The 27,030-nt window shown below is 41.4% G+C and overlaps 1 protein-coding gene across 1 annotated transcript in view; it reads right to left on the bottom strand.

Moving 5' to 3' along the window:
• LOC136697253 (chemokine XC receptor 1-like) overlaps positions 1 to 26,383 on the bottom strand; it is a 43,494-nt gene extending 17,111 nt beyond the window's left edge. Inside the window, exons 1-2 of the mRNA XM_066672291.1 lie at positions 26,272 to 26,383; positions 8,663 to 8,873 (exon numbers count right to left, since the gene is read on the bottom strand). Of these exons, the coding sequence (XP_066528388.1) occupies positions 8,663 to 8,873; positions 26,272 to 26,383 (323 nt within the window). The remainder of the gene's footprint in view (positions 1 to 8,662; positions 8,874 to 26,271) is intronic.
• Between the last annotated feature and the right edge of the window lie 647 nt (positions 26,384 to 27,030).

A 27,030-nucleotide genomic window follows, 5' to 3' on the forward strand; every position in this document is an offset into this window, starting at 1 on the left:
GGTGTGTGTTAGAGAGGTGATAGCACAAGATTAGGAAAACAAACTGGATATGGCACCAATGCATCTTTGGACATCACACACATTACACATGCCAAACTTTATTTACAAAGCATTAAAAACCCTCTCAAAACTTTATGTAGATTGCCGTTTGATCCCCAGCATGGATACTGTGTAATCAAGGAACTGTAGTGTTGCCCCAGATATAGGTTTGTCTGTTGTGGAGTAAGTGAGGAACGTTAGGATGTACTTTTGGGAATGTGGAACAGTAATCTCTTTGGGTGTCTGAGGGCATGCAGCCAGAGAAAACACAGTGAAATCTATTAAACAGCTTATCGAAATATGCAAAAAAACATACAGATCTTATGCCAACATTAGTTTAAAGGCTGGTCAAACACACACAGAAAACCAAGTGATACAGTTAGGTTTAATAACACTTCTAAAGTGACAAATGTAGACATTATCAAACAATCCCAAGCCCCTGCTGGAATGAAGAGCTGGTGTTGCCGTTCAGGTCTGAGTTTAGAAACTTCCTATTACTCTAAAAGCTTTTATAAGTCATCAGTACATGTTTATTTTTTTTCCAGGGATATATTACTGCAAACAAACAAATAGATATAATTTAGAAACTGCTGATACATCACTGCTCATTAATTTTCATAGTTTGCTCTGTGACTTTCTTTCAGGATGAAAGTGGAAGCAGTGTTCACACTCGCATTGAGAGACACTGGCTGGGTTCATTCAAGATTCCATTCAGCACAACTTATATGCAGTAAAGAGAATCCAGCTCATTGCTTACCACTAGATTTTCAAATGTAGTCTAAAGTTCAAAAGTGTGCAGAGTAAACCCAGTGTGAGACAAAACTGAAGCCCAGTACATGAAACAACTGTTCTGTGGTTTAGGAATGTTGACCCTTTAATAGTCTCTAAATTTAGTGTAGTTTTTATCTCGTATTTATTTACCAGGGGTCTACAGGTAGTGTCACTGATGCACAGTTCCAGTGTCCTGGGGTTGTGGGTTCCATCCCTGCCCTGATTCACTGTCTGTGAGGAATTTGATGAGCTCTCCCTTTGTCTGCATGGTTTTCCTCTGGACACTTTGGTTTCCTCCCACAGAGCAAAATTACAGGCTGGTAGGGAGATCAGTTAAAAAATGCCCATCGGTGAGAGTGTGTTAGTGTCTATGTGAGTGTGTGATGACCCGGCAGGATGAGATGGGAAAAATAATTTTGACACTTATCTGTCACTTATCTAATCTTTTTCTTGCATTCGTTCTCCATTCAAATATGCATTCATTCACCATTCATCTGACAGCACAGCTCCTACATTGCAGTAGATTAGATGGGTTCTACCATCTGAGGGAATTCTCCCCTCCCAAATGTTGGTTGAGCCCACAAGTTGTCTTTTCTGGAGCAGTGAAATTAAATATAGCAGCAGAAAAGCACAAAGCAACAGTCTGTGGTGATGGAGGGCAGGTGGAGCCGAAAAGCCAGGATAAAAAAAGGAAATGCTTTGAAAGGAGATGCTGCCAAATGTGCAAAATTAACAAATATGTTTTCCAGAGGACAGACCCTAGATGCAGCTGATAAAGAGAGATAAGAAAATAAATAATAATAACAATAATAATAATAATAATAATAATAATAATAGGGACCTCTCTGGGTGACTGTGAGGAGTGTGGTGTGTTCTCCCTGTGTCCATGTGGGTTTCCTCCGGGTGACTGTCTGTGAGGAGTGTGGTGTGTTCTCCCTGTGTCTGTGTGGGTTTCCTCCGAGTGACTGTCTGTGAGGAGTGTGGTGTGTTCTCCCTGTGTCTGTGTGGGTTTTCTCCGGGTGACTGTCTGTGAGGAGTGTGGTGTGTTCTCCCTGTGTCTGTGTGGGTTTCCTCCGGGTGACTGTCTTTGAGGAGTGTGGTGTGTTCTCCCTGTGTCTGCGTGGGTTTCCTCCGGATGACTGTGTAACAATTACCCTAAACGATATTGTTAGAATGTTTGCTACAAAAATATGAGGGGGATACCACATGGGACAGCATAAATGCTACAGTGTTAAAAGAAGACAAGGTAGCTGAAATGAGACCTTTTATCTAGTATAATGTTTACTAATTATCTTACTCATAATATTACAACATTAATAACAAGAAAAAAAAATGTATATATTCATATAATATAAACATACAAAAAAACATATACAAAACCAACTAACCAATTAAACAAACCAAAAGAAAAAACCCATAAACAAAATAACTCCTCAAAACACAGTCCTTTTTATCCTATAGGAGCATGGGCTTAGGTTTGGTAGATCCTTAATGGAAAAGGAGATAATTAGTCCCACCATTTGAAATGCAGTCCAGAAAGGATGAGCAGCAGGTGGAAGATATAGACTTGAAGGAACTTGAGTACGGCAAACCCTCCAAGCAGTTTCTCAAATCACAGCCATCCGCACATTAAGAACCTCCTTCTGTATAAAAGGGTGAAAATGAATTCCCCAACTAACATGTTCTTAATCCATTAGCATTAGCATGCTAGTATAAAAAACAGGCTTAGCCTAGCACTAGCATTAGCATTATATTAGCATAACATCAGCATTGTTGCATAAGTAATACATACTCACAATGAGCCTGAAACTTAAAGTTTCTCACAAGGAGGTCTTCCAAGCAGAGAGTACATGTGCCTGTAGGTCAACTCTCTCCTACTCTTACTTGGCTTCCCCTATTTATAACCCTAGACATGTTAACCTCCCTCCTGCCCCCTAGAGGATAGGAGGAGGTATACCATAATTAGTGACCAGGTTGGTTACATACCCCTCCCCCCAAGAGTCGACCCGGCCTGACCATAGTACCGCTTGAGGTGTTCTATATGGACGGTGTCGACCTGTTTGGGATTATTAAGGTAAGTTACATGGTAGTTTACTGGATTGAGTTGTTTTACGATTTTTGCTGGACCTTTCCATTTTTCTGCTAGTTTGGCTGAAAACCCAGAACTGGCTCGAGATAAAGGATGGGACCTCACCCAGACCAGATCATCCTCACTGAACTCCTCTTTCTTACGGCGACGGTTGTAATATTTGGCTTGTTTATTCTGAGCTCGTTCCATGTTCGCTCGTACTTGCTGAAACAGTTTTTGTTGCCTTTGGATGACTTTGTAGGCGGCCTGTTCAGGGTCAGGTGGCTGACTCAAAAGTCTTTCCAATGGTCCCTTGAGCTTCCTCCCTAATGCCACCTCAGCTGGAGTGAACCCAGTGCTCTCCTGCCATGCAGTATTAATAGCAAACCGAAACTCAGGGAGCCACTGGTCCCATCGTCGGTGCTTATCCCGTACAAAGGATGCGAGCATGGTTTTTAGGGTCCGATTGACTCGCTCAGTCAGGTTGGTTTGGGGGTGATAGGCTGTGGTGAGTTTCTGCACTACGCCCCATTGCTGACAGGTGGTATGGAGCAGGTGGGAGGTGAATTGAGCTCCTCGATCGGACACCAGATAGGCAGGTGTCCCCCACCGGGTGAAGATCTCATCACTCAAGATTCGGGCGATTTGGGGTGCCTTAGCAACTCGGATAGGGAACAACTCAACCCATTTGCTACAGTAGTCCACCACAACCAAGAGGTGTTCATTCTGCCGTAGGCTCTTGGGTAGAGGGCCCATGAGATCTACACCCAACATATATCCCGGCTCGACGACAGGAGTGGACTGTAATAATCCGCTAAGCTTGGAGATGCGTGGTTTGTACTTTTGGCAAATCTCGCAACCACGACAATAGGCCCATACCTCCTTCCGAATGGAAGGCCAATATGCTACCTCTAATAGCCGTAGAAGTGTCTTTAGTTGCCCCAAATGTCCACCCAATGGGTTGTCATGGGCGTATTGAAGAAAAGCTCTCCTGAACTTGTTTGGGACCACCACTTGCCAGGTTTGACCCTGATGTTGCTTGGGCACCTCCCTGAATAAAACACCATTCTTAAATACAAAACGGATCCGGTCTTGCCTCCCCTGTGGGTTTTTTGCCTCGTCTCGTAGTGGCTGGAGAGAATCATCTGTTTCTTGTTCCCTAGTGAGGTCTGTCCAATCTACTGGCAAGTCTTCCACCACTGCTCCAGCTACCTGGTAAGTGGCTACCATCCCCTCCACTTGACCAGTGTGGATGCGAGAGAGGGTATCTGGTACCATGTTGCACCTTCCTTTTCGGTAGCGGACAGTAAAGTCAAAACCTTGCAGACGTATGGCCCACCGGGTCAATCTTGATGATGGTTTAGGGTGGTTAAAAACCCAAGTGAGTGCAGCATGGTCGGTGATCACTTGGAAGTGTCGTCCCTCTAGGTACACCCTCCATTTTTCAACGGCCCACACCACTGCCAGGCATTCTTTCTCTGCAGTGGAGTAATGTTTTTCAGCCCCTCGCAGGAGTCTTGAGGCATAAGCAATGACATGCTCTTGCTCATCTATGTCTTGAGAGAGTACAGCACCAAGTCCCTCCTCACTTGCATCCGTCTGAATTTGGAAGGATTTACTGAAGTCTGGGGAGATCAGGACTGGGGCAGTGATCAAGGCTTGCTTGATGTCCTCAAAAGCTCTTGAGCATTCTTCCGTCCATATCCAGGTAGCATTCTTCTTCTTCAGGGCATTGAGGGCGGCCGCTCTTTCAGCGAAACATGGAATGAACCGGTGGTACCACCCTGCCATCCCCAAAAACCTCTGCACCTCTTTGACAGATTGAGGTTGGGGAAAATCCTTCACTGCCTCCACCTTGCTGGGTTCTGTACTTATGCCCTCCTCAGAGACCACGTGACCAAGAAAAGTGAGGGAGGTTTGCAGGAGGTTGCACTTCTTCAGGTTTAATGTCAGACCCGCTTGATGGAGACGCTCCAACACTTCTCGAAGATGGTGAAAATGTTGCTTGGCCGAAGAGGAATAGACTACAATATCGTCTATGTAGACAAAACACGTTTTCCCCTTCAGGTCTCTTAGAACGATCTCCATCAGGCGTTGAAATGTTGCTGCTGCATTTTTTAGGCCAAAGGGAAGAACCAAGAATTCATATAACCCTTCGCATGTGACAAACGCAGATTTCTGGATACTGTCCCTCTCCAGGTTGACCTGCCAGTACCCACTCTTAAGGTCAAGGGTGCTGAAAATGGTTGCTCCATGAAGGGACTCCAAAATCTCCAGTACCTGAGGCATCGGATAGCCATCAAGATGGGTTTTGATGTTCAGTCGCCGGTAGTCCACACAGAATCTCGTGCCTCCATCCTTCTTGGGCACAAGGACCACCGGAGCAGCCCATGGGGAAGTGGATGGTCGGATTATGCCTTTTCTTATCATATCTTCTATTTCTCCTTTGATTATCTGTTGTTTCTCCATCGATACTCTGTAAGGCCTTTGGCGGACAGGGAGTTCATCAGTGGTGGTGATACGGTGAAGAACCTCTGACGTTCGCCCTAGTTTGGTGGAGCATACTGATGGCCATTGGTGTAAAAATTTTTCTAGTTGTTGCTTGAGATCTTCAGAAACGTCAGCCTTCGCTACTAGACTTTCTACTTGCCGTTGTAACTCGGCATCAGGGGCTTCTTTAATGGGCTCAGCGATGTAGAGGTGCACGCTGGCTATACGTGGTGGTGACATCTGGCTGTCCATGTCTGCCCTGTAGAATCTGGTTGGGAAATCCCCTGGCAAGCAGTACGTGGTGTCTTGAAAATTGATGTTGAGGCCGAATGAGTAGAGAAAATCTAAGCCAGCAATAAGTGGAAATGCCAAATCCCCATAACCCATAATGTAAAATGGGTGGTGCTTGCAGTGGGTATGCAACTGACAATCTAATTCTACTAGACCTTTGGCAGCTCTGGCCTGACCATCAGCAAGGAGGAAATTTTTCCCCGTACAAGGTCTCCAAACCTCCTTCTTCTCTTTCAATACTTCCCACAGAGACTCTTGCATCATAGAATATGTGCTGCCAGTGTCCACTACGGCGAAGAACTCCCGACCTTTGATGAAGAGTGGTAGTGTCAGCATCCCAATGGGAGGTGGAGCAGGTTGGAATACACTCATGTGAGCAGGGTCCTGAGCTGAGCCTTTTCGGCTGGTCTTAGAAGCCTGAAGTCTACTCCCTGCAGTGTCCTGCTGGACCTGATTCCAGTAACTCTTTGCAGCAGACAGGTCCCTCTCCACCAGTGTTCCAATTCTCACAAGATCATCCACCGACTTGACCGTCCCTCTCAGTAGGCTTGCAAGCCTAGGGTTACAGTTCCTCAGAATAGCCTGGAGTAGATCCCTCTCAGTCATGTCCTCCCTCCATTTTAAGCATAGAGCTCGGTACTGGAAAGCAAAGTCTCTGATACTCTCATGGGGTCCTTGTCTCCGGTCCCTCAACCGACGCTCCGCCTCTGCTTGATAGTCCTCGGACAAGAATGAGCGAAGAAAGATCGTTTTGAATTGGGTCCAGGTTTTGACCGCCTTCTTTTCTGCCTTCCACCAGTCTTTAGCTGTACCGGATAGAACAGAAGTGAGGGCTGCTAGTATCTCTAGGTCATTCAGGGGTCGGACAGCGAGGAACTCCTCACACTTCTCAATAAAAGCTAAAGGGTCTTGCTCTTCATCGAGACCTCCATATCTTGGGAATTCCAGTTTGATGGGGGGGCTCAATGGTGTAGCAGTCAAACTGTCACCAGTGGAGCTTGGTTGGGCCTGTTGATCTCTTATAGTACGTACCCTATTGTGAGTTGACAGGAAGGGAGTGGAGGTTACAGGCAGTAGGGTTTGAAACCTCTTCTCCAGTTGTTTGTCTCTTCTATTAAAACAGTCCAGCACTGTCTTTCCCAGTTCCATTACTTCAAGGTCTATCACTTCCTTGAGTTTCTCATTTTGTCTCTGCAGTAGGTATGTGAGTCGTTCTTCAATTATTCTGTCATTCTGTTCCAGCTCCTCTTTTACAGTCCTCAGTGCCTCTTTAAGTGTCCTGGCATCACCTAAGCAACTGTGTTGCTCTTGCAGCTTAGTTTCTAGGGAGCAAATCCGCTCCTCCATGATCCGAAGTTGGTCTGCTAGGCTGTCCTCTGGCGGTGGAGGTGGAGGGGGTAATGGCCAGTCAGGTGCTTCTTCTTGGCCAACCGAACTCCTATCATCTTCCTCTTCCTCAGATGCAATATACAGGTGACTCAAGGTATCAATGATCTCACTGACTGCATCCCGACGTGTGACAAATGGTCCAGCCGTGAAATCTAGTGGGGGTGAGGCTCCAACCTCCATCTCAGTTGGACAGTTGTAACACAAGACACAGTTATGAACACAAATAGCATTAACAGCTAGAATCCCAAAGGTCCCTGTTCGGGCGCCACTATGTAACAATTACCCTAAACGATATTGTTAGAATGTTTGCTACAAAAATATGAGGGGGATACCACATGGGACAGCATAAATGCTACAGTGTTAAAAGAAGACAAGGTAGCTGAAATGAGACCTTTTATCTAGTATAATGTTTACTAATTATCTTACTCATAATATTACAACATTAATAACAAGAAAAAAAATGTATATATTCATATAATATAAACATACAAAAAAACATATACAAAACCAACTAACCAATTAAACAAACCAAAAGAAAAAACCCATAAACAAAATAACTCCTCAAAACACAGTCCTTTTTATCCTATAGGAGCATGGGCTTAGGTTTGGTAGATCCTTAATGGAAAAGGAGATAATTAGTCCCACCATTTGAAATGCAGTCCAGAAAGGATGAGCAGCAGGTGGAAGATATAGACTTGAAGGAACTTGAGTACGGCAAACCCTCCAAGCAGTTTCTCAAATCACAGCCATCCGCACATTAAGAACCTCCTTCTGTATAAAAGGGTGAAAATGAATTCCCCAACTAACATGTTCTTAATCCATTAGCATTAGCATGCTAGTATAAAAAACAGGCTTAGCCTAGCACTAGCATTAGCATTATATTAGCATAACATCAGCATTGTTGCATAAGTAATACATACTCACAATGAGCCTGAAACTTAAAGTTTCTCACAAGGAGGTCTTCCAAGCAGAGAGTACATGTGCCTGTAGGTCAACTCTCTCCTACTCTTACTTGGCTTCCCCTATTTATAACCCTAGACATGTTAACCTCCCTCCTGCCCCCTAGAGGATAGGAGGAGGTATACCATAATTAGTGACCAGGTTGGTTACAACTGTCTGTGAAGAGTGTGGTGTGTTTTCCCTGTGTATGCTTTATTCCCTCATCAAACAAAACACTGCACTGTTTTCCATCTACATTGTGTTTTTACAGTAACTGTATGACATATGAAACCTCTCAAAAACAGTTCATATTTTCAGCTTTGCACTGAGGCTGGTATTGCTGCTGCAGCACTCACCACCCAAGCCAAGATGGGAACAACTGCAAACTTCTGACCTGTCTCTCAGTCTGACAGAGGGTAGACCACCGCTACATAGCGCTGAATAGTCAACAACATCAGGAAAATGCTGCTACTGTAAAATCCAGTAAAGAAGATAAAGTTGACACCTTTGCACACTGCATCTCCAAATATCCAGCCCCAGATGTAGTAACAGGCTCAAAATGGAAGTCCAAGAGTGAACATCAGGTCAGACACAGCCAAGTTGAGGATGAAGAGGTTGGTCAGTTATTTCAGGGACTCGTAGAGGGAAAGGATCACCAGAACCATTATGTTACAAGTGAGACTGAGAAAAACCACGATGGTAAAGAATATGGGAATTGCAATAGATCCAACTCTTGCTACAGTTTCCTTGTGACATATTTCATCAGTTTCATCCTCATCATAAGTATCATGCATCGGTACACGTTTATTTTCTGCATCTGTACTGTGTTTTGGAAAGCAAAGAAAAAACAGATTAGTACTGAATCTCGTCTTAATACAATTCTTCACTTAACAACACATGAAGTAAGGAAGTTATTTTTGTGTGAGAAGGTCATCATTACAGCAAGTCAGTGAATTTATAAAGTCCAGTCATTTGAATCATTGCTGGCTTTAAATCTAAGTTTGCTAGTACGGACCAGGCCCGCAGAAGCTGGAACGGGGAGGCAAACTCAGAAGTCTTTTGGGGAAGAGTTTAGGGCAGCTTATGAATGCGTATGAAGCCGGACCCCCCCGTTGGATAAAGTAATATGAGGAAAGGGTGGAGATGGGGTGGAGGTGGGCAAATAGAAGGTGAGATTTTCACAAATTTGAGCGCTGGTTGGGTGTTTGGGCTGTCTGATGCGGAAAAAGTTGCACTCATAAATAGACTCAATAGTGTATGTAGTGTTGTGTTGGAAATGGTGTTGGATAAAGATTCTCCGTTCTAAATTTTTAACTATAGTCATTGTAATAGAGAAATGAAGGAAATAAAAGGGAATAATGAAGAAACAGTAAAAAGGAAATGTTGAAGTATAAGTGTAGAATAGCTTAATTAGTAACGATAAGGTGAGCTGATGATGACATGCACGTTTGGGTAAACAGGGCCCTATTTTTGCTTGAAACTGTAAGACATGAATCACAGTCATTGCGTGAAAGTAAGCTTTGAGTATTGTGGAATTGGATTGTATTGAAATAGTGAGAAGCCCTGGGCCCAGTGGCATTTGGTTAAAATTTATTTAAGGTTAAAAGGAATTTAAGGTTTTAAGGATAACGAAAAGGAATATATGGAAAAAAGAGGAAAAGAGACAATAAGAGAGTTAAATAAAGAAAGGAAGCCGCTGATTCGGATAAGCCCTCTTTTTAGAGGCGGGATTAGCCCGGCCGCAAATCCTGAAAAATTCACTAGGTGATTTTTTGGGTCAGTTTGATGAGAAACTGGAGGTGTGATGCAGAGATTTCATTAGGGATGCCCACTCGAAACACTGTTGACGAACACTGTATTGATGCTGCCTCTTTTTGAATTATTACACCTCATAAGGTAGCATAAATTAAAAATAAGGAATAAGAAATAAGGAAATAAGGTAAGGGCGGCAATAAAAAGCATGCTGTTAATGTGTGAATGGGTCGACTATGAGAAATTGTGTTGAAAATGATGAGTGTGTGTAAGCGCTGTTTGGAGGATGTTGGAGTATGTGTGTGTGCCTAGTGAGTTAAGAAAAAAGGAGTGTCTTGCTGTGCATGTGTGTGTGTCAGCTGAGTGTGTGTGCCTCACCCCCTCCCTTCTGTGGTTGCCTTTGAGTGTGTGTCGCAAGGCAGAACGCAGATGGCGTAAAACAAGTCTTCATATTCACAAAGAAATCTACAAAGATAGGCTACGTCAATACAACGCGACAATATGCAAAACACGACAATCCTATTTCTCTAGTATCATCAACAATAACACTAACAACAGCAAAATCCTCTTCACCGTGGTCGACAGACTTACTAACTCACCCACACCAATGGCCCCTGAATTAGTATCAACTGAGAGATGTAATGAGTTTGCATTCTTTTTTAACACTAAAATCCAGAATATCAGACAAGCGATTAGTACATCTATATCCAACAATGAGTCTGTACCCTCTCCATCACCTCATAAAAACTCCTTAGTTAAAATGTCAGAGTTCAGTACTGTTGATAGTAATATTTTAACTGACACAGTTAATCATCTCAAATCATCCACTTGCAGTCTTGACACACTACCAACCAATTTTTTAAAGAGTGTGTTTCACACTATAGCACCAGACATACTCCACATTGTAAACACCTCACTCATGTCGGGGGTTTTTCCGAGCTCACTAAAAACTGCAGTTGTAAAGCCTCTTCTAAAAAAGAAAAATTTAGAATCTTCTCTGATAAGTAACTACAGGCCAATTTCTAATCTACCGTTCATGGGCAAAATCATTGAGAAAATAGTTTTCAGGCAAATCACTGGTTTCTTGTCCATAAACAGTAGCCTAGACAAATTCCAGTCCGGGTTCCGGTCTAATCACAGCACTGAGACTGCTCTAATCAAGGTAATTAATGACATCCGCTTCAATACAGAGGCTGGAAAGGTATCTCTTCTATTACTTCTTGACCTTAGTGCTGCCTTTGATACCATTGACCATAAGATTCTTATAGATAGACTCGCAAACTGGGTTGGACTCTCAGGAACAGTCCTGAAGTGGTTCATTTCTTACCTGGAAGGCAGGAACTACTTTGTAGAAATAGAAAATAATATTTCAGAGAACATGCCAGTAACCTGTGGTGTCCCCCAGGGCTCTATTCTTGGTCCACTTTTATTTAATTTATATATGCTTCCTCTTGGCCAGATTCTACAGAACTATGGGCTGTCCTATCACAGCTATGCAGATGATACTCAGATTTACATGGCCCTGTCCCCAAACGACTCTGGCCCAGTTGACTTATTAAGCAAGTGCCTTGAACACATCACAAACTGGATGGGACACAATTTTCTGCAGCTGAATAAAGATAAAACTGAGATTATACTATTTGGGAATAGCACTGAGAGACAAAGATTGGCTACGTATCTGGACTCGAGAGCCCTCAAATCTAAAGAACTGGCTCGCAACCTTGGTGTATCAATGGACTCAGATCTCAGTTTTAGTAGTCATATTAAAGCGGTTACTAGATCAGCATTTTACCATCTTAAGAACATCAGTAAGATTAGAGATTTTCTGACTAAACCAGACCTAGAGAAACTTATCCATGCTTTTATTTCTAGCAGGATTGATTACTGTAATGGTCTCTTAGCTGGACTTCCAAAAAAGACCATTAAACAGCTTCAGCTGATTCAAAATGCAGCTGCCAGAGTTCTCACTCGGAGCAAAAGAAGAGATCATATCACCCCCATCCTCAAATCCTTACACTGGATACCAGTCTGTTATAGAATAGACTTTAAGGTGTTATTACTGGTTTATAAATGTCTCAATGGGGTAGGACCAGCGTATTTATCAGATCTGCTACAGAGATATGAGCCGAGCAGAGATCTCAGATCTTTAGGAACTAGTCAGTTAGTCCTGCCTCGGGTCAAAACTAAACATGGAGAGGCAGCATTTAGCTACTATGCCACTTTTAAATGGAACCAGCTGTCTGAGAATATTAGAAGTGCCCCAACGTTAGACACATTTAAATCAAGACTTAAAACTCTCTTGTTTGAGCAGGCTTACAGCTCAGTTTAAAATATTCTGCACTTTTCTGTAACGGCATTTTATTTCTTTTATTTCTTTTCATTTATTGTCATTTTAAATTGTTTTAATCATTTTAATCATTTTACTCTTTTTATGTAATTGTCTTATTGGAATTTATGATTTTACTCTGGCTTTTAATGTAATTTCTTTTTCTGTAAAGCACTTTGAATTGCTTCTGTATGAAAGGTGCTCTATAAATAAACTTGCCTTGCCTTGCCTTGCCTTGCCTTGCCTTGTGTTTAGAGAAAGGGGGGAAAGGACACCTCTGCCTAGAGAGTGTCAGAGAGAGAGAAAAAGGAGAAAGTGGAGGAGAACTGGTTTCTCCCTTGCGCTGTAAAAGAGCCATGAATTTTCTGTGGGAGTGTTTAAAGAAAAAGGGAATGTGATAAAGAATGAGAGATTTAGAAATTAATAGGGAAAGAAATTTGTAATGGTAAAAATTATGAGCTTCGTTCAAGGACAGTTATTTAAATGAATATGAACCTCAATAAAATGAGGGGTTTGTTTATTTATGACAATGAGCCTGAACGGAACGTTTTTAAAGTAAAAATATATAAAGTAAAAATAAATGAGCTTTCTGGGAGACAGTAAATTAAAGAAAACAGTAGAAAATGAGCTCCAGAGAAACGTTTTTATGAGCTTTCTTGGAGACTATACATTAAGGAATTATAGACAATGAGCTCCAGAAAGACGTTTTTAGATGTTGAGAATAGGAGAAAGGAGAGCAAGGTGTAAAGCTGAGTAATTAATAGGGTACATTGGGGAAACTGTGAGGTTTAATCATGGGAATTAAAGGGAAAATTGTTATTGGGGAAAGGAGAAAAATATTTGAAATCTCCATATGATGGCTTTTATTGGGAAAAAAAAGGGATCATGGGTCTAGTTCCTCTCATTTTATTGAATTTTTGAAATCTTATGCTTTGCAAGGGGGGTCTCTTTCTGAAAGTGTGTAAGGCCTAAAATTCACTTTTGAAAAAGAGAGAAATGGCAGGACTTTGATTTGTGATGTACTGATAAAAGCCACGTTGATTTGATTTAAATAGAAACTAATAGTTATTGGGCAAATTAGAAAATATTGATGTATAGTGCTGTGCAGAGGTTTGGAGCTCCTGAGAATGGGTGCGTTTGAACAGAATTTTTTTTATGGGTGTGGTGCTTGTGTTGTGCTTATGATCTAAAATAAAAGGGAATAGAGGATTAATTTAACATAGTGTGTGAGAGTGAATTGGTGGAGCAGTAATTTGTTTGTGTTCTCTTTGAATGCAATAGTTTGATGAAATTGAGATACATTGAATGGGGTAATTGTTTTAGGCCAGTGGAATTGAGGAATGGCCTTATATGGAGAGAGCTGCTACAGGATGGAAATTAGAATTGAATTAATAAAGTGTGTTGGAATGGTGTTATTTCAGTTGCTCAGAAAAAGGGGGTGAATTTTATAGTCTATGGTGTTGAGATCTCTGTGAAGTACTGTTACTTTATATGAGAAAAATAATAATTTTTAGCTGCCAACTGATAATTGAAAAATACTGCCAATGTGTGAATATTGGAAAACTCTGAGTGTTTCACATTGGTGCTTTCTGGGGAAACATATCACTGCGATGTTTATATGTGAAGAGTACAACATAGTACATTAATCTTATCTTAATATATACATCTTAGGAACCAAGATGCAGTGTTGGAAATTTACTATCATGTGGTCATAGAATAGTATGTGAAATGTTTATGCTAAACTGGTTAAGCCGAACCAGATGTTAAAGGGAGCTGCATTAAGGATGAACTTATTGCCATCAATCACTTTAGACCCTTTTTAGGGGGGTTGAGATTAAGGTCGTTTAGGCTTCAAGCCAATAAAGAGTTGTTGGAGGTGTTTACAATGTTGAATGAAGGGTAAAAATGTTATGAATGAACTAAAAGTTGGTAAATAAAATACAAATAAGCATATTGAATGTTTAATTACTAAGAAGTAAGCTGAATGTATTAAATTTCTATTTGTCTTTTTATCCTGTGGGGTGTGTGTGTATATGTGTGTGAGTTCTCTCATCTGTGAGGAGACGGTGAGAAGAGGACCAGGAGGAAAAAAGGGGGGTCAAATTTGCCCATAGCAGAGCAGACTGCACAAAGGCCAGTCATTTTATCCACAAACTTCTTTCACAAACACCTGCATTGATACATTTAGATTAAATCATTAATAGGTCTCATTATTAAAAAGTAATAATTGGAAATTCATTGATTTGTTTATCTATTTGCATTTAGTCCATTATTGGTGCTATAGTACATGACATAGACTTCTTCAAAGAAAGCTTGGCAACATGTTGTTCATTTTTAAGATAATAATTTGATTATAAAGAATTAACAACGTGGTTTATGAAGAAAAATTATTATTTGAAAAGGGATTTCTGATCTAAGCTTTGCTATAAGTGTATGGGGTTGCAAATATTTAGTGGTAATCATATTTAGAAGTGCTTGTTGAGTCTTATATAAGTTTGTATATTCTTTAATTACAAGATAGTTATTGAATGTTTAATAAATCTAGGTTTATGGTGCACTTAGTAGTTATATCACTTAGTAAAGGTGATTTAGTGGTTTGAATTGTATTGCATATTAAGGTTTGATTTCTCTGAAGTTGGCAAATTCAATTGGGGATTGATTTTTATTGGTTGTGGTAATATAGTGGCATATAAACAGAGGAAGAAAAAAATAAATAAATAAATAAAAAAGGGAGAGAAATAATTAATAAGTGTAAGTTGGGAACATATTTAGTCATTATTATGCCAAAAATGGGCACTAATGTTTCAAAAGGGGTTACTCTTGTTGATATAGTTAAGAAAAATAATCCTTTAATAAAAGGCATTGCAAGAATGTCAGAAAAATTTTATAAGCGATGGCCTGACATAGACCAACCATGGCCGGTAGAGGGGACACTTAACCCAGATGTAATTAAAACAATAGAGGTACTTGTATCAACATATAAAGCAGGACAGAAGAAAGGGCGTCAAGGAGAAAAGCGAAAGGAAAAAAAAAGTAATAGAGCTTGGCATTCTCCAGTTATTTGAACAAGAGAGTCAGAAACTGATGAAGGCGGCGAAAGACAAGAGGGAGAAAAGTGTAGAAGCGATTAACCAACTTACGAAGAAAACCGAAAGACAGATGGCCGAAGTTAATGTGTCTTTTTCACATGTGGACTCAGTTAAGACACCACCACCTTATGAGAAGGAAGTGAAAAGTGAAAAAGCCTATCCTCAGCTTCCAGTGATTAGTCAAGGAGGAGATTATCACATTGAAGACGAAGATGAATGCATAATTGAAACAGGACAAGCAGAGACAACGATAAAACTGTATCCGAGTTCCAAAAGCAAGAAGAAAACTCGACGTCTGCAGACTAGAGGTGAACTGAGAATGAGAAGGAGGACCATTGGAGATGAGGATCTGAGTGACCAGGAGGAGGCCATGGGTGGATATGATCCAGCCATCAGACGAATGCTAGCTAAAGCAGAAAAAAGAGGAGATGTGAGTAGAAAGAAAGAGGACTCAAGAGATGGAAGTTCTGATGAAACAGAGAATGAAGAAAGTGATGATGGATGGAAGAGTAAGGGATCTTTCTCTGAAAGAGGATTCTTTCCTGCAACATCCAGCACAAGAGGAGAAGACAGGCGAAGAGCTTTGAGAGAAGTAGAAAAAAGTATAGACCAATGTTTATTGAACTTAGATAATGCTTCTAGCTCACTGGAGACACAACTGAAAGAGTTGCAGACATATGAGGAGGATCTGAAAAATGAAGACACTAAAAAATCTTAAAGACAATACACTTTGCGTCCAAGGAAAGGGAAATCACATGAAAAGATGTGTCCAGTGATAGTCCGTGGACGAAATTTGGAATACAAGCCTTGGCAAAATACAGATATGTCAGATATCATGGAAAAGTTGCCTACTTTGCAAGAAGGAGCACATCCTTGGATTTCAAAATTGGAAGAGCTTCTGGTGGGAACGCAGCCAGCAATAGGTGACATAAAGAGACTTTTAGCAAATCTCCTGGGAGTTCCAGCCATGGAAGAAATTCTACAGAAAGCGGGCCTAGAACGATATGTAAGAACTGCTGTTAATGATCCAGAGCTGTTTGCTGCAATCAGAGGTCGAATGTGGAGAGCATTGAAAGATTCATTTCCAACCAATGTGCATCCTGACAATATCCTGATTGAGCCTTTGGGAGAAGAAGAGAACCCAAGAGCCTATGTGTCAAGAGTCCATCAGGTATGGAGAAATGTCACAGGAAATGATCCAGATTTAAATCAGATGGAGCAGTCAATTTTGCGAGCCAAATTACAGAAGGGACTACCCTTACCAGTGAGAAGTAAACTGGCAGAAGTAGTGGGTCTTGGAAGCATGGCAAAGAGTGTCTATACAGATCATATAGCCCATCAAGTGGAGCTATATAGAAAGAAGGAAAATGATCAGAAAATACAGGATAAAGAGACCCTCAGAAAGCTGAACCAAATACAACTGGTGGACAACAAGAAAAAAGAAAAGAAACAAGCTGTAGTCATACAAAGTCAGCCTCCTAATCAGCCAGGACCGCATCTGGATCAGACTCAACCTCAAGTGAGCCAGTCAGCATCAGTTGCTCCAGTGACTCCCTGGCCACAGCCAGTGTTTGGTCAGGTGCAGACATGGAGAGGAAGAAGTCAAGGAAATCTAGGAAGAGGAAGACCAGGAAGATTCAGTCTGAACTTTCAGCAGCCTCCTGAAGTGTGCTATAATTGTGGACAGTTTGGTCATTTTGCTCGTGAATGCAACCGGCCAGGAGGAAACTTCAGGGGATACTTTAGAGGAGGATTCAGAGGACAACCAAGGTCAATCAAGGGACCTGTGAACCCTTATAGGGGCCCGGAACCAGGATTCTAGGGATGCCCGGAGAACTCGTGTGGGAGGTGTCAGCTGGTAGCAATATTGCCGGAGAGAGATCCAACAATAGAGGTGAAAATAAATAATCGACCATTGACAATGATGGCAGATAGTGGAGCTGCTTTCACCTGTATTCGGCCTGAAGATGCTATACACCTCCCCAGGTCTGGTCAGATGATTCGGACAATCGGGTTTGAGGGAGTAAAACAGCTGATTCCTCTCACAGAACCAATTGAGCTCTGCTATAAACATCTGAAGACTACAATACCCATACTGGTATCAGAACATACACCTATTGCACTTTTGGGAAGAGATGCTTTGTGCAGACTGAACTGTACAATAAAATGCACACCAGACGGCTTCCTGGTGGAAGTGCCGAGTGAAATGATTGATCAACTGATTATGAAAACAGAGACTGAAGCTTCTTCAGTATTTTGGATTGGAAATCTTAGCGAAGAATTCTTGGAACCAGCCAAGATGTGGGAGAAGTTTATTGTAGCAAACATGCCTGATGCAAAGACTCCAGAGTATCCATTTCATTGTACACTGAAATACTTTAAGGATGCTGAACAATCAGATGGAGAACAATGGCTGAGTCATCAACCAAAGCAAGTTGAATTACATTCATGTTGCATAATTTTGGGACCACAAGGAGCTGCTATGAAGATAGACAAAAATGATTACTTGCATAAAGAGTTTGAGATGGGAAAAAGTGTACCACATGTGACTTTGCTGGTGTCTGAAGATTGTGAGCAGAAACAAATAGGTGAAATGATGGCAGAAGCAGAAGAAGTTGTCTTTAAACCGCTTAAAGAGAATCTTTCCATCTGGAGGAGTGAAGATCAGCGATTTATTAAGATTATGATTACTGCTCAAGGACAAGGACATCCACAAGTCGTCAGGATGACACATGAATCACTTTACAATGAGAAGATGGATTCAAACTCTTTGAAAGAGGAAATGCTGCGATATGTTCCAAAATGTTTATGGTCACAACATAGCACTGACATTGGATTTGTGAAGTCAGCTCAACCAGTGAAAGTTGAACTCCGACCAGGAACAAAACCTCCGTGGAAGCCTCAGTATCCTTTGAATGAAGAAGCAATCAAAGGGATCAAACCACAAATTGAAGGTCTTGTGAAGGCAGATGTTCTGAAGATAACACAGAATCCGCAGAGTAATACACCTTTGTTGCCTGTGAAGAAGCCAGATAACTCTTATCGTTTAGTACATGATTTGAGAGCAGTAAATGAAGTAGTAGCAGACTTTCCAGCAGAAGTGCCAGATCCACATGTTTTGTTAGCCCAAATTCCTCCGGATGCAAAGTATTTCACAGTATTAGATTTATGTGGTGCATTTTTTAGTGTTCCACTAAGTGTAGAAAGTCAGGGTTTATTTGGGTTTACTTACAAGGGACAATTCTATGAGTATAAGAGATTACCACAGGGATATAAACATAGTCCTCACATTTTCAATAAAGTATTGAAAGATGATTTAGTTGGGGTAGATCAGAAGTTAAAAAGTACTGTCATTCAATACATGGATGATATTCTTCTCTGTGCACCAGATGAGGAAACATGTCATAAGGATTCAATTACTTTGTTACAGGTGCTGGCAGAGAAAGGGCACAAAGTCTCTCAGAAAAAATTGCAATATTGTCAGGAAAGGGTAGTTTATTTAGGGCAGACCATAACACAGGGACACAGATGTATTTCTGGTAAGCAGTTAGAAGCTATTTGCAAAGCTCCCAAACCCAGAACAGTTAGAGAAATGATGACATTTTTGGGTATTGCAGGGTATTCCTCCGCATGGGTAGAGGACTATGCTAGTTTAACAAGACCTTTGAGAGCTATGATTAAAGATACAGGGAATGCTCAACTTTATTGTAATTTTTCCTGGACACAGGATGGCCTTTTAGCATTTGAGACAATAAAACAGAGGTTACAAGAGGCTCCAGCATTAGCTCTGCCAGATTATTCTAAGAATTTTTTGTTATACGTGTCCACTTCTACTGGAGGAAAATATGCATGTGCAGTTCTTTGTCAGCCAACAGGTACGGGAACCAATCCCCAACCAATTGCTTATTATTCAACTGCCTTTTCAGAAGTGGAATTGGGGTTACCAAGTTGCTACAGAGCAATGGTGGGAGTGTACTTAATGTATGAGAAAGCATCATCTGTCACGATGGGTTATCCAGTGACAATTCTTACACATCATAGTCTTAGAAATCTTTTAAATTTTGGTAAATATACTCTAACTATGCCTAGAATTAGAGATTATCATAGGCTCTTAGAACAAGAAGATGTCACCCTAGCGAGGTGTGTAACAGTAAATCCAGCTGAGAACTTGCCAACTCCAGAGGATGGTGAACCACATGACTGTGTACGGGACGTAGAGAGGTATTCGAGACTTAGATCTGCAAGCTATTCCATTGCGTGAGGCTGAAGTGGAGTATTGGACTGATGGGTCCTGTTATCGTGTAGGAGATAAATTGAGGGCTGGCTATGCAATAGTAAGAGCACAGGGGACCGAATTTGTTGTTGAAAAGGCTGAAGTAATTGCACAGCCTGCATCTGCACAACTTGCTGAACTTGTGGGGTTAACAGAAGCATGTTTGTTGGCTGAAGGTAAGCGAGTGAACATATACATAGATTTGGCGTATGCCCATAATGTGTGTCATTTGTTTGGATCAGTGTGGAAAAACAGGGGGTTTAAGAAAACTGATGGGTCACCAATACAGCATCATGCTCAAATAATGAAACTGTTGCATGCTATGATGAAACCTAAAGAAATAGCAATAGCTAAATGTGCAGCTCATAAAATGGATGCATCAAGGGTCTCACAAAAGAATAGAGCAGCTGATGGAGCTGCCAAAGCCATTACAGGAGCGGACAAACTCGGGGAAGTATTTTTGGTAACCCATGAAGTGGACTTCGAAGAGAAGGTGACACTTAATGATGTACTTTTAATGCAGGAAGCTGTTCCTGAAATAGATAAACAATTGTGGTTAGATCGAGGTGCCAGCAGGGATTCTACTGGTCTCTGGAGAAACCATGAGGGGCTGATAGTAGCACCCCCGGACTTGTTAGGTCTGATGATTCAAGAGGCACATGGGTTAGCTCATGTGGCTAGGGGAGAAGTTAGGAGGAAGATTACAAAGGAGTATGGTTTTTGGGCACCATATTTGCTTGAACAGATTGATTACGTAATTGGCAGATGTATAATTTGTTTGAAAAATAATGTTCGCAGGGGGTTGATGGTTCCGCCTGATTACATTCCAACACCAAGGGGTCCTATGCGTGAGTTAGTTGTGGACTTTGTTGACATGATAAAACCAGTTGAAGGTAAGAGGGTTATGCTGGTTGTTGTGGACAGGTTTTCACGATGGCCTGAGGCATGTCCAACCAAGCGTAAGGATGCTCAGTCGGTTGCCAAGTTTTTGTGTAGAGAAGTCATAAGCAGGTGGGGACTTCCAGATCGAATATCCTCCGATAATGGGAAAGAGTTTGTGGATAAAACGGTGAAATTAATTTTGCAAAAATTAGGAATTAAACAGCGTCTGGGAGCTGTGTACCATCCACAAAGTCAAGGGATTTGTGAAAAAATGAATGGTGTCTTGAAAAATCGGATTGTTAAAATCTGTCAGCACACGGGGTTAAATTGGATAGCAGCACTTCCATTAGCATTAATGGTTTGTCGCTCAAGTGAGCTGTGTGATTTACACATGACTCCTCATGAGTTGATGACAGGCAGACAAATGCCAACGCCATGTTTGCGTAAAAGTGGGAAAGGTCCAAGTTTAGCTCTTTTAGAAGATGACATGAGAGCATATGTTTCATACTTAGCTAATTTAGATAAAAGAATATCCACATACATTTCAGAAAATCAAAGAAAAGAGGAGGAGCAGGAGAGACTGGATGAGCAAAGGAAGAATACAGTGCAGCCTAGAGACAAGGTGTTTGTAAAGGTATTTAGAAGAAAACGGTATAACGAACGCAGAGAATGACTTTTTGAAGTTGTTCGCAGTACTGGAACGGCAGTTCAAGTCAAGGGGTCTCCAACGTGGTATCATTTATCTCACTGTGTTAAAGCACCAAGTGAAGAGGAGCCTTTCTCAAAGGGAGGAGAGGTTGCAGGTTCAGGAGGACCAAAAGAACATGAGGGAGAAGAGGTTGAAAATAACATGCAAGAAACAAATCAGAGTAGATCTCCTGAAGAGGAGATTGTCCCTGGTTTGGATGATGCTGATGACTCCGTGTATATTTCTGATGATGCCAGACATGACACAGCAGATTGTAAATGAGACAAAAGGTTTGGAGAAATTGAATTTCAATATGTCCCAGAAACAGCAGGTCCTATTCCAGAAAGCAGTAATTCCATTTCAAAACAGTTCAGAGACTTGGATCAAGAGAAGAGTCCAAGACCAGTTCGGAAAAAGGTTAGACCTAAACGGTATGAGAACTAAAGAGAATGAAACTTTAAAGAATTTTATTTTTTCAGTGTCAAAAGTTAGTGAGGGGGTAAATGGATCACATCTAACTACACTAATGCCTTTGATAATTTCAACAACGTCATCACCTTTCAAGACTAAAGGTGGTAAAGCTAAATTAGGTAAAGCGGTTCATCTTCCCTGTAAATGTGGAAGATTTAATACAGGGGGTAATAGTCCTCCTGAGTGGAAAAATAGTCGTGGTGAAAAAGTGGTGTTAACAGGACCTGAAGTTGATCATTTGCCTCATGACCAGAGAAAGTATTTTTTGTTTAATGCCTTTAGGTGGTTCAGAGTTAGAGATGATTGTTCAATTCTTTTACGTAATGTTACATGGGAAGATCAAGGGGAATACACTTGTACTTATTTGGAGCCAGAGCTTAAGTTTGTGCCATTTCAAAATGTGTGGAGAGAAGGGTACATAACTCGTACAGTGATAGTGATGATAAAGGACCAGAGTCCTATTGAAGTTTTTACATCTATTAAAAGAGTTAAGGACCAAACCACTATGGCAATGACTCTAAAGGTTACTAAAGAACAAATTAAGCCAATTACTTTAGCTCCAGAAATAAGTAAAGGAAATAATGTAACTAATCGGATTACTACTTTAGATATGCCATTAAAGGAGATGAATAGCACTACACTGGCAATGATGACTTCTGCTTCGGGTACATCTGAATCTAGCACAACTGTTGAAAAGGGAAAAATAACAAGATCACATAATGTTGTAAAAGTAACCCAGACTCCAGAACTAATGTCCTTTCCATTGCAGAAGGAAGTAAACATAACACAGGGTCCAGAGTTAAATATGGAGCATGAAGTGAATATCAGTCAAGTGACTTTTGAAGCTAGAAACCCAATGGAAGACATGGATTCAAAGGGTTTAGTAACCACTGAGAAAATCACTTTAGAAGGGCAGAGAGAGTTTTTTGATTCTGACTGGACATCTAAAGAAATGACTGACCATTACCATGCATTACAGAAAAGAGAAGCAAAATGGAAAGCATATGGATTTGATTCTTCAGTGTTACAAATCACAGACCCATGGGCATCTAGAAATTTATGGTTTCAGCAAATAACCCATTCCGTAAGAATGAGTACGATGTCGACTGGTCCATGTGTGGTGAAAGTTCCATCACCAAGCACATGGCCATCAATTTTAGAGACAGTACCAGAACCACTGCATGCTATGTGTCAATCTTATGCTTTATCGTGGTTAATATATCAGCAAAACTCTGAAGAAGATATAATAATGGCTTTATCAGTGCATTTGTTTAGACCTAGATTAAATTGTACTTGGTTGATGAAGTTGCCATATGTGAATTTCCTTAATCGGCATGAAAATATACTGACAGCACGGCCTGATGAGATGGAAGTAAAATCTGTGGAGACTAAAGACTGTTTTTGTTCCAATGATACTCACAATGGACAGGGGATGTTTATGGGAATATCTGATTGTGCTCGTTATAAGATGAATTTTAAAGAGCCTAAACCTAAGGACGTTTTGTTTAAAGTGAATTTTCATACACCAGATAGCAAACAGAGTAGAACATTAATGGTGCAGTATGACATTTTGCCTGTAAATGTGACTATAGGAAATTTTAAGGATATTTGGTGGGTTTGTGGAGATAAAGCATACATATTTCTACCATATGGGTGGACAGGCTGTTGTTATATGGCAATATTAAAGCTTCCTTATGAGGTTTATACTCTCCAAAAAGTTGAAGCAACTGATGAAGGGAATTCTGAAGGTAATTCTGTGAGAAGAAAGAAAAGTGAAATGGCTCAGTTTCATAACTTGGAAGCATATCATTGGAGAATCAGTATAGGAGAAAAATGGGGTATAGGATTATTCCCATGGTATGGTGTGACATTTTTAGCAGATCATATAGATATTACGTACACTTTACAAGGGTTTGCTAATGAAACAATAAGAGGGTTTCAGTATTTGTCAAATACTCAAAAAAGTCACAGATTAACTTTGTTGAAACATGACATGGCTCTGGATTACATTTTAGCTAAGCAAGGGGGTTTATGTGTAGCTTTGACTCTGACAAGGGATGCCTGTTATACTTTGATTCCGGATAATTCTGATAATATGACTAGTGTTATAGAAGCATTGAAGCATATAAGGGAGGCGTTTGGTCCATCAAAAGGAGCTGGATGGTCTGTGAATGCTTGGTTATTGGAGAAATTCGGACCACTAGGAGCAATGTTGGCTCAAGTTTTGGAGCAGCTCTTTTAGCAGTGTGTATAATGTTTTGTTTTTGTACACTGTTGTTAACTTGTGCAAAAGCTATGATTTTGAAATGGGTTGGAGTTGTAATGCCTGGAGATCAAGTACAGATGCCATTATTAAGTAGAACCGACTCAGACAAACATGAGAAGGAAATGTTGGAATACAACCTGGTAGAAAGATATCCATTTTGAATATCCACTATTATATATTTTTCCATTCACTTATGACATTATCTTTTATTTTGTTAGGTTTATTATTTAGTAATCAAGTATAAAGATTGTAGGATGAAGTATACACTGTAGCTTATAAAACGTATTAATCCATTAATGTTACTATTATTAAAGTTTTGTTTGATGTTTATGTGCATCTGTCATTTTTGCAAAAGATACTGGCTATTATTTCTTTCTTCCAGAAAGTAAAAGGGGGGAAGATCACTGTAAGGGAGGATGGTTGTTCGAGATTCCTGAAATGCTACAGGGATCCAAAATCTCAAAAGAGGACAATAAAACAGAAGGACTTTGAAACAGAATGGTGAAGACTTGCTGAAGCTCAATATGTCATCAACATCACATCAGAAGACAAAATTGCTGAAAAGAAAATATTATGTCATATGTTTCTATTGAATTGTTTATTATTAGTAATTTTTGATAGTGATAAACCATTATATGAGTGATATTAAAAATTGTAACAACTGTGTATTATGAAGATTTATAGACTGATGAAATGTAATCTGTGTAAGTGTATTGAAATCTCAGAGTTTTTGTTTGTTTTATCGATGTTAGGGCCAAGGGGTGTGTCAGGTAGGGACAGGTCCACTGGAAGGTCCGATGGGTCGACCAGCCTGAATTTGGACATTGGTTTGATTTTATTTTCTGAGATTTTCATATACATTTACTTAAGTCAACTCCCTACACATATAGAATAAATTTAATTGGATTGGAGTACAATTTTTTGTGATCGCCTAGGCAGAGGGATCGTTGAGGGAATTTTTCCTGTCTAAAATGTTTGAAGGATTTTCAAGAAAGATGGCTGCCGGGCAGGTTTTTTCGCCCTCACACTCCATGAAATTTTGTTACATCATAATGCAAGTGATGTTAAAATTGTGTGTAGGAAGGTATCACTTATTTGTTATGACATTTACATGTATGGGTTGCTTAAATTTTTACGAGATTTTAACAGTCTCGAAGGGAGGAAATTATGAGGTATATTTATCAGACGGCCTCATAAGACAGTATTAAGAAATGTTCAGTGTGTTTTTTGATTCTTTTCCATCACCTGTCTTCACAACACAGCAAAAGTTAACAACACCCGCAACGGCAACCTATAGAGGGGGTGTGAGCTGGAAAGTATGAGGCATAGAGCAGCAGCAGGGGAAGGGGGTGGAAAGAAAATGAATCAGCAATGAGGAAGCCATGCAGTGAGAAGAACGCATCGAATGCCCAGAGCGCTGGACAGGAGACAGGCCCGCCGCAGCACCTATAGAGGGGTGTGGGCTAGAAGGTCTGAGGCTTACAGCTGTGGCTGCAATGGGGAAAAAGTGGGAAGATGAAGGGAGGGGTGGGATGATGTGTAGAGTAGACCTACGAAGAGTAGACCGTGTCGAGTGGTCAGAGCGCTGGACAGGAGACAGGCCCACCGCAGCACCTATAGAGGGGTGCGAGCTAGAAGGTCTGAGGCATGCAGCTGCGGCTGCAACAGGGGAAGGGGTGGGATGATGAAGGGAGGGGAGGGATGATGCGTAGAGACAGATGTAGAGAAAGAAAAAAGGGGAAGGGTGGGATGATAAAGGGAGGGGTGGGACGATGTGTAGAGACAGATGTAGAGAAAGAAAAAGGGGGGTGGGATGATGCGTAGAGACAGATGTAGAGAAAGAAAAAGGGGGGAGGGGTGGGATGATAAAGGGAGGGGTGGGATGATGCGTAGAGACAGATGTAGAGAAAGAAAAAGGGGGGGAGGGGTGGGATGATGCATAGAGACAGATGTAGAGAAAGAAAAAGAGGGGGAGGGGTGGGATGATAAAGGGAGGGGTGGGATGATGCATAGAGACAGATGTAGAGAAAGAAAAAGGGGGGGGGAGGGGTGGGATGATAAAGGGAGGGGTGGGATGATGTGTAGAGACAGATGTAGAGAAAGAAAAAGGGGGGGACGGGTGGGATGATATGATATGATGGGATGATGCGTAGAGAGGATAAGAGAGAACGAAATGAACTCGGAGGGCTGTCTAAATGGGTGCGATGCTGTCAATCAAGGTAGTGTTCAGATGGAAAGAGGAGCCGGTTTGGAATGGAGGCTTAAACATGCTGCCTGCTTTGCTCTCTCTTTTTTTTTTTTTTTCCCAACATTTCAGATAGGACCAGTTTGGCAAGCAGTGTAGGTAAACTACTGCATGGGAGATGTGCATAAATAATGCAGATTCTAAGCCATTATCCAATTCAGCTCGGATAATTATATTATCAAAACAGCCCTCTAAGGCACCGACCTGTGAGACAGCAAAGACTATAAGACATTGAGGCTAATGTCTCCAGCTTAGACACGACCAGAAAGGGTAACGGGAAGACGAAGGATACTCCAGCAGGGGGCATCGGAGATAGACGGTTGTGATGTCATCGCATTGCTGCGCAGGGGATCCTTACACCGGCAGACGGGTTTCTCTCTCTTTAGCTGAGTGAGCGACGCCATTGTTTCAGAGCACGTTGCTGGAACGCCGAGGCTGTTCTGCCGGAGAGGAGGAAATGGGAGTCTCAAGGCGCTGTAGAGCTCGTAGATGTGGAGCTGCAGCCATGACGACGGTAGATTCGCGTTCCCCAAAAACGCGAGGCAGTCCCGTAGCAGTGTAGCCGAAGATGAAGTTAAGGGGAGGCTCGAAGCCTTTCGCCAGTGTCGGAGGGATATGCGGGGGGTCACTCGGGAGGCCGAATGCAGTGGGAGGAGGAGCAGGAGAACAGAGCACCGATCCGGAGCGGGTAAGACAGCAGAGCATAGAACAGTTGAAGCAGTTGCAGGCGTGACAACGGCCGTACGTTACTTCAGATACCGGGCAGTCCCATAGCTGTTTAGCAGGAGCGAGTTTAAAACAGGAGGCTCAGTGGGCTTGATAAAGGCCGAACACGGCTCCGAATATGGGGATCAGCAGGAATGACTCAGCGCGGAGGAGCAAGCTGACGTCGTGAAGCAGTCGAGTCAAGATCCGTCTCCTGAACTAAATGAGGCGAGTTTGTCTGTCGCAGAAATGACGTGAATTTGCAGGGTATATATAGGGATGAGAGGAGGAGTTCGGGCGTGGTCCTACTCCCAAAATTATGTTATTAGCATAACTTCACATAAAT

The sequence above is a fragment of the Hoplias malabaricus genome, chromosome 5 (genome assembly GCF_029633855.1).
Source record: "Hoplias malabaricus isolate fHopMal1 chromosome 5, fHopMal1.hap1, whole genome shotgun sequence".
NCBI lineage: Eukaryota > Metazoa > Chordata > Actinopteri > Characiformes > Erythrinidae > Hoplias > Hoplias malabaricus.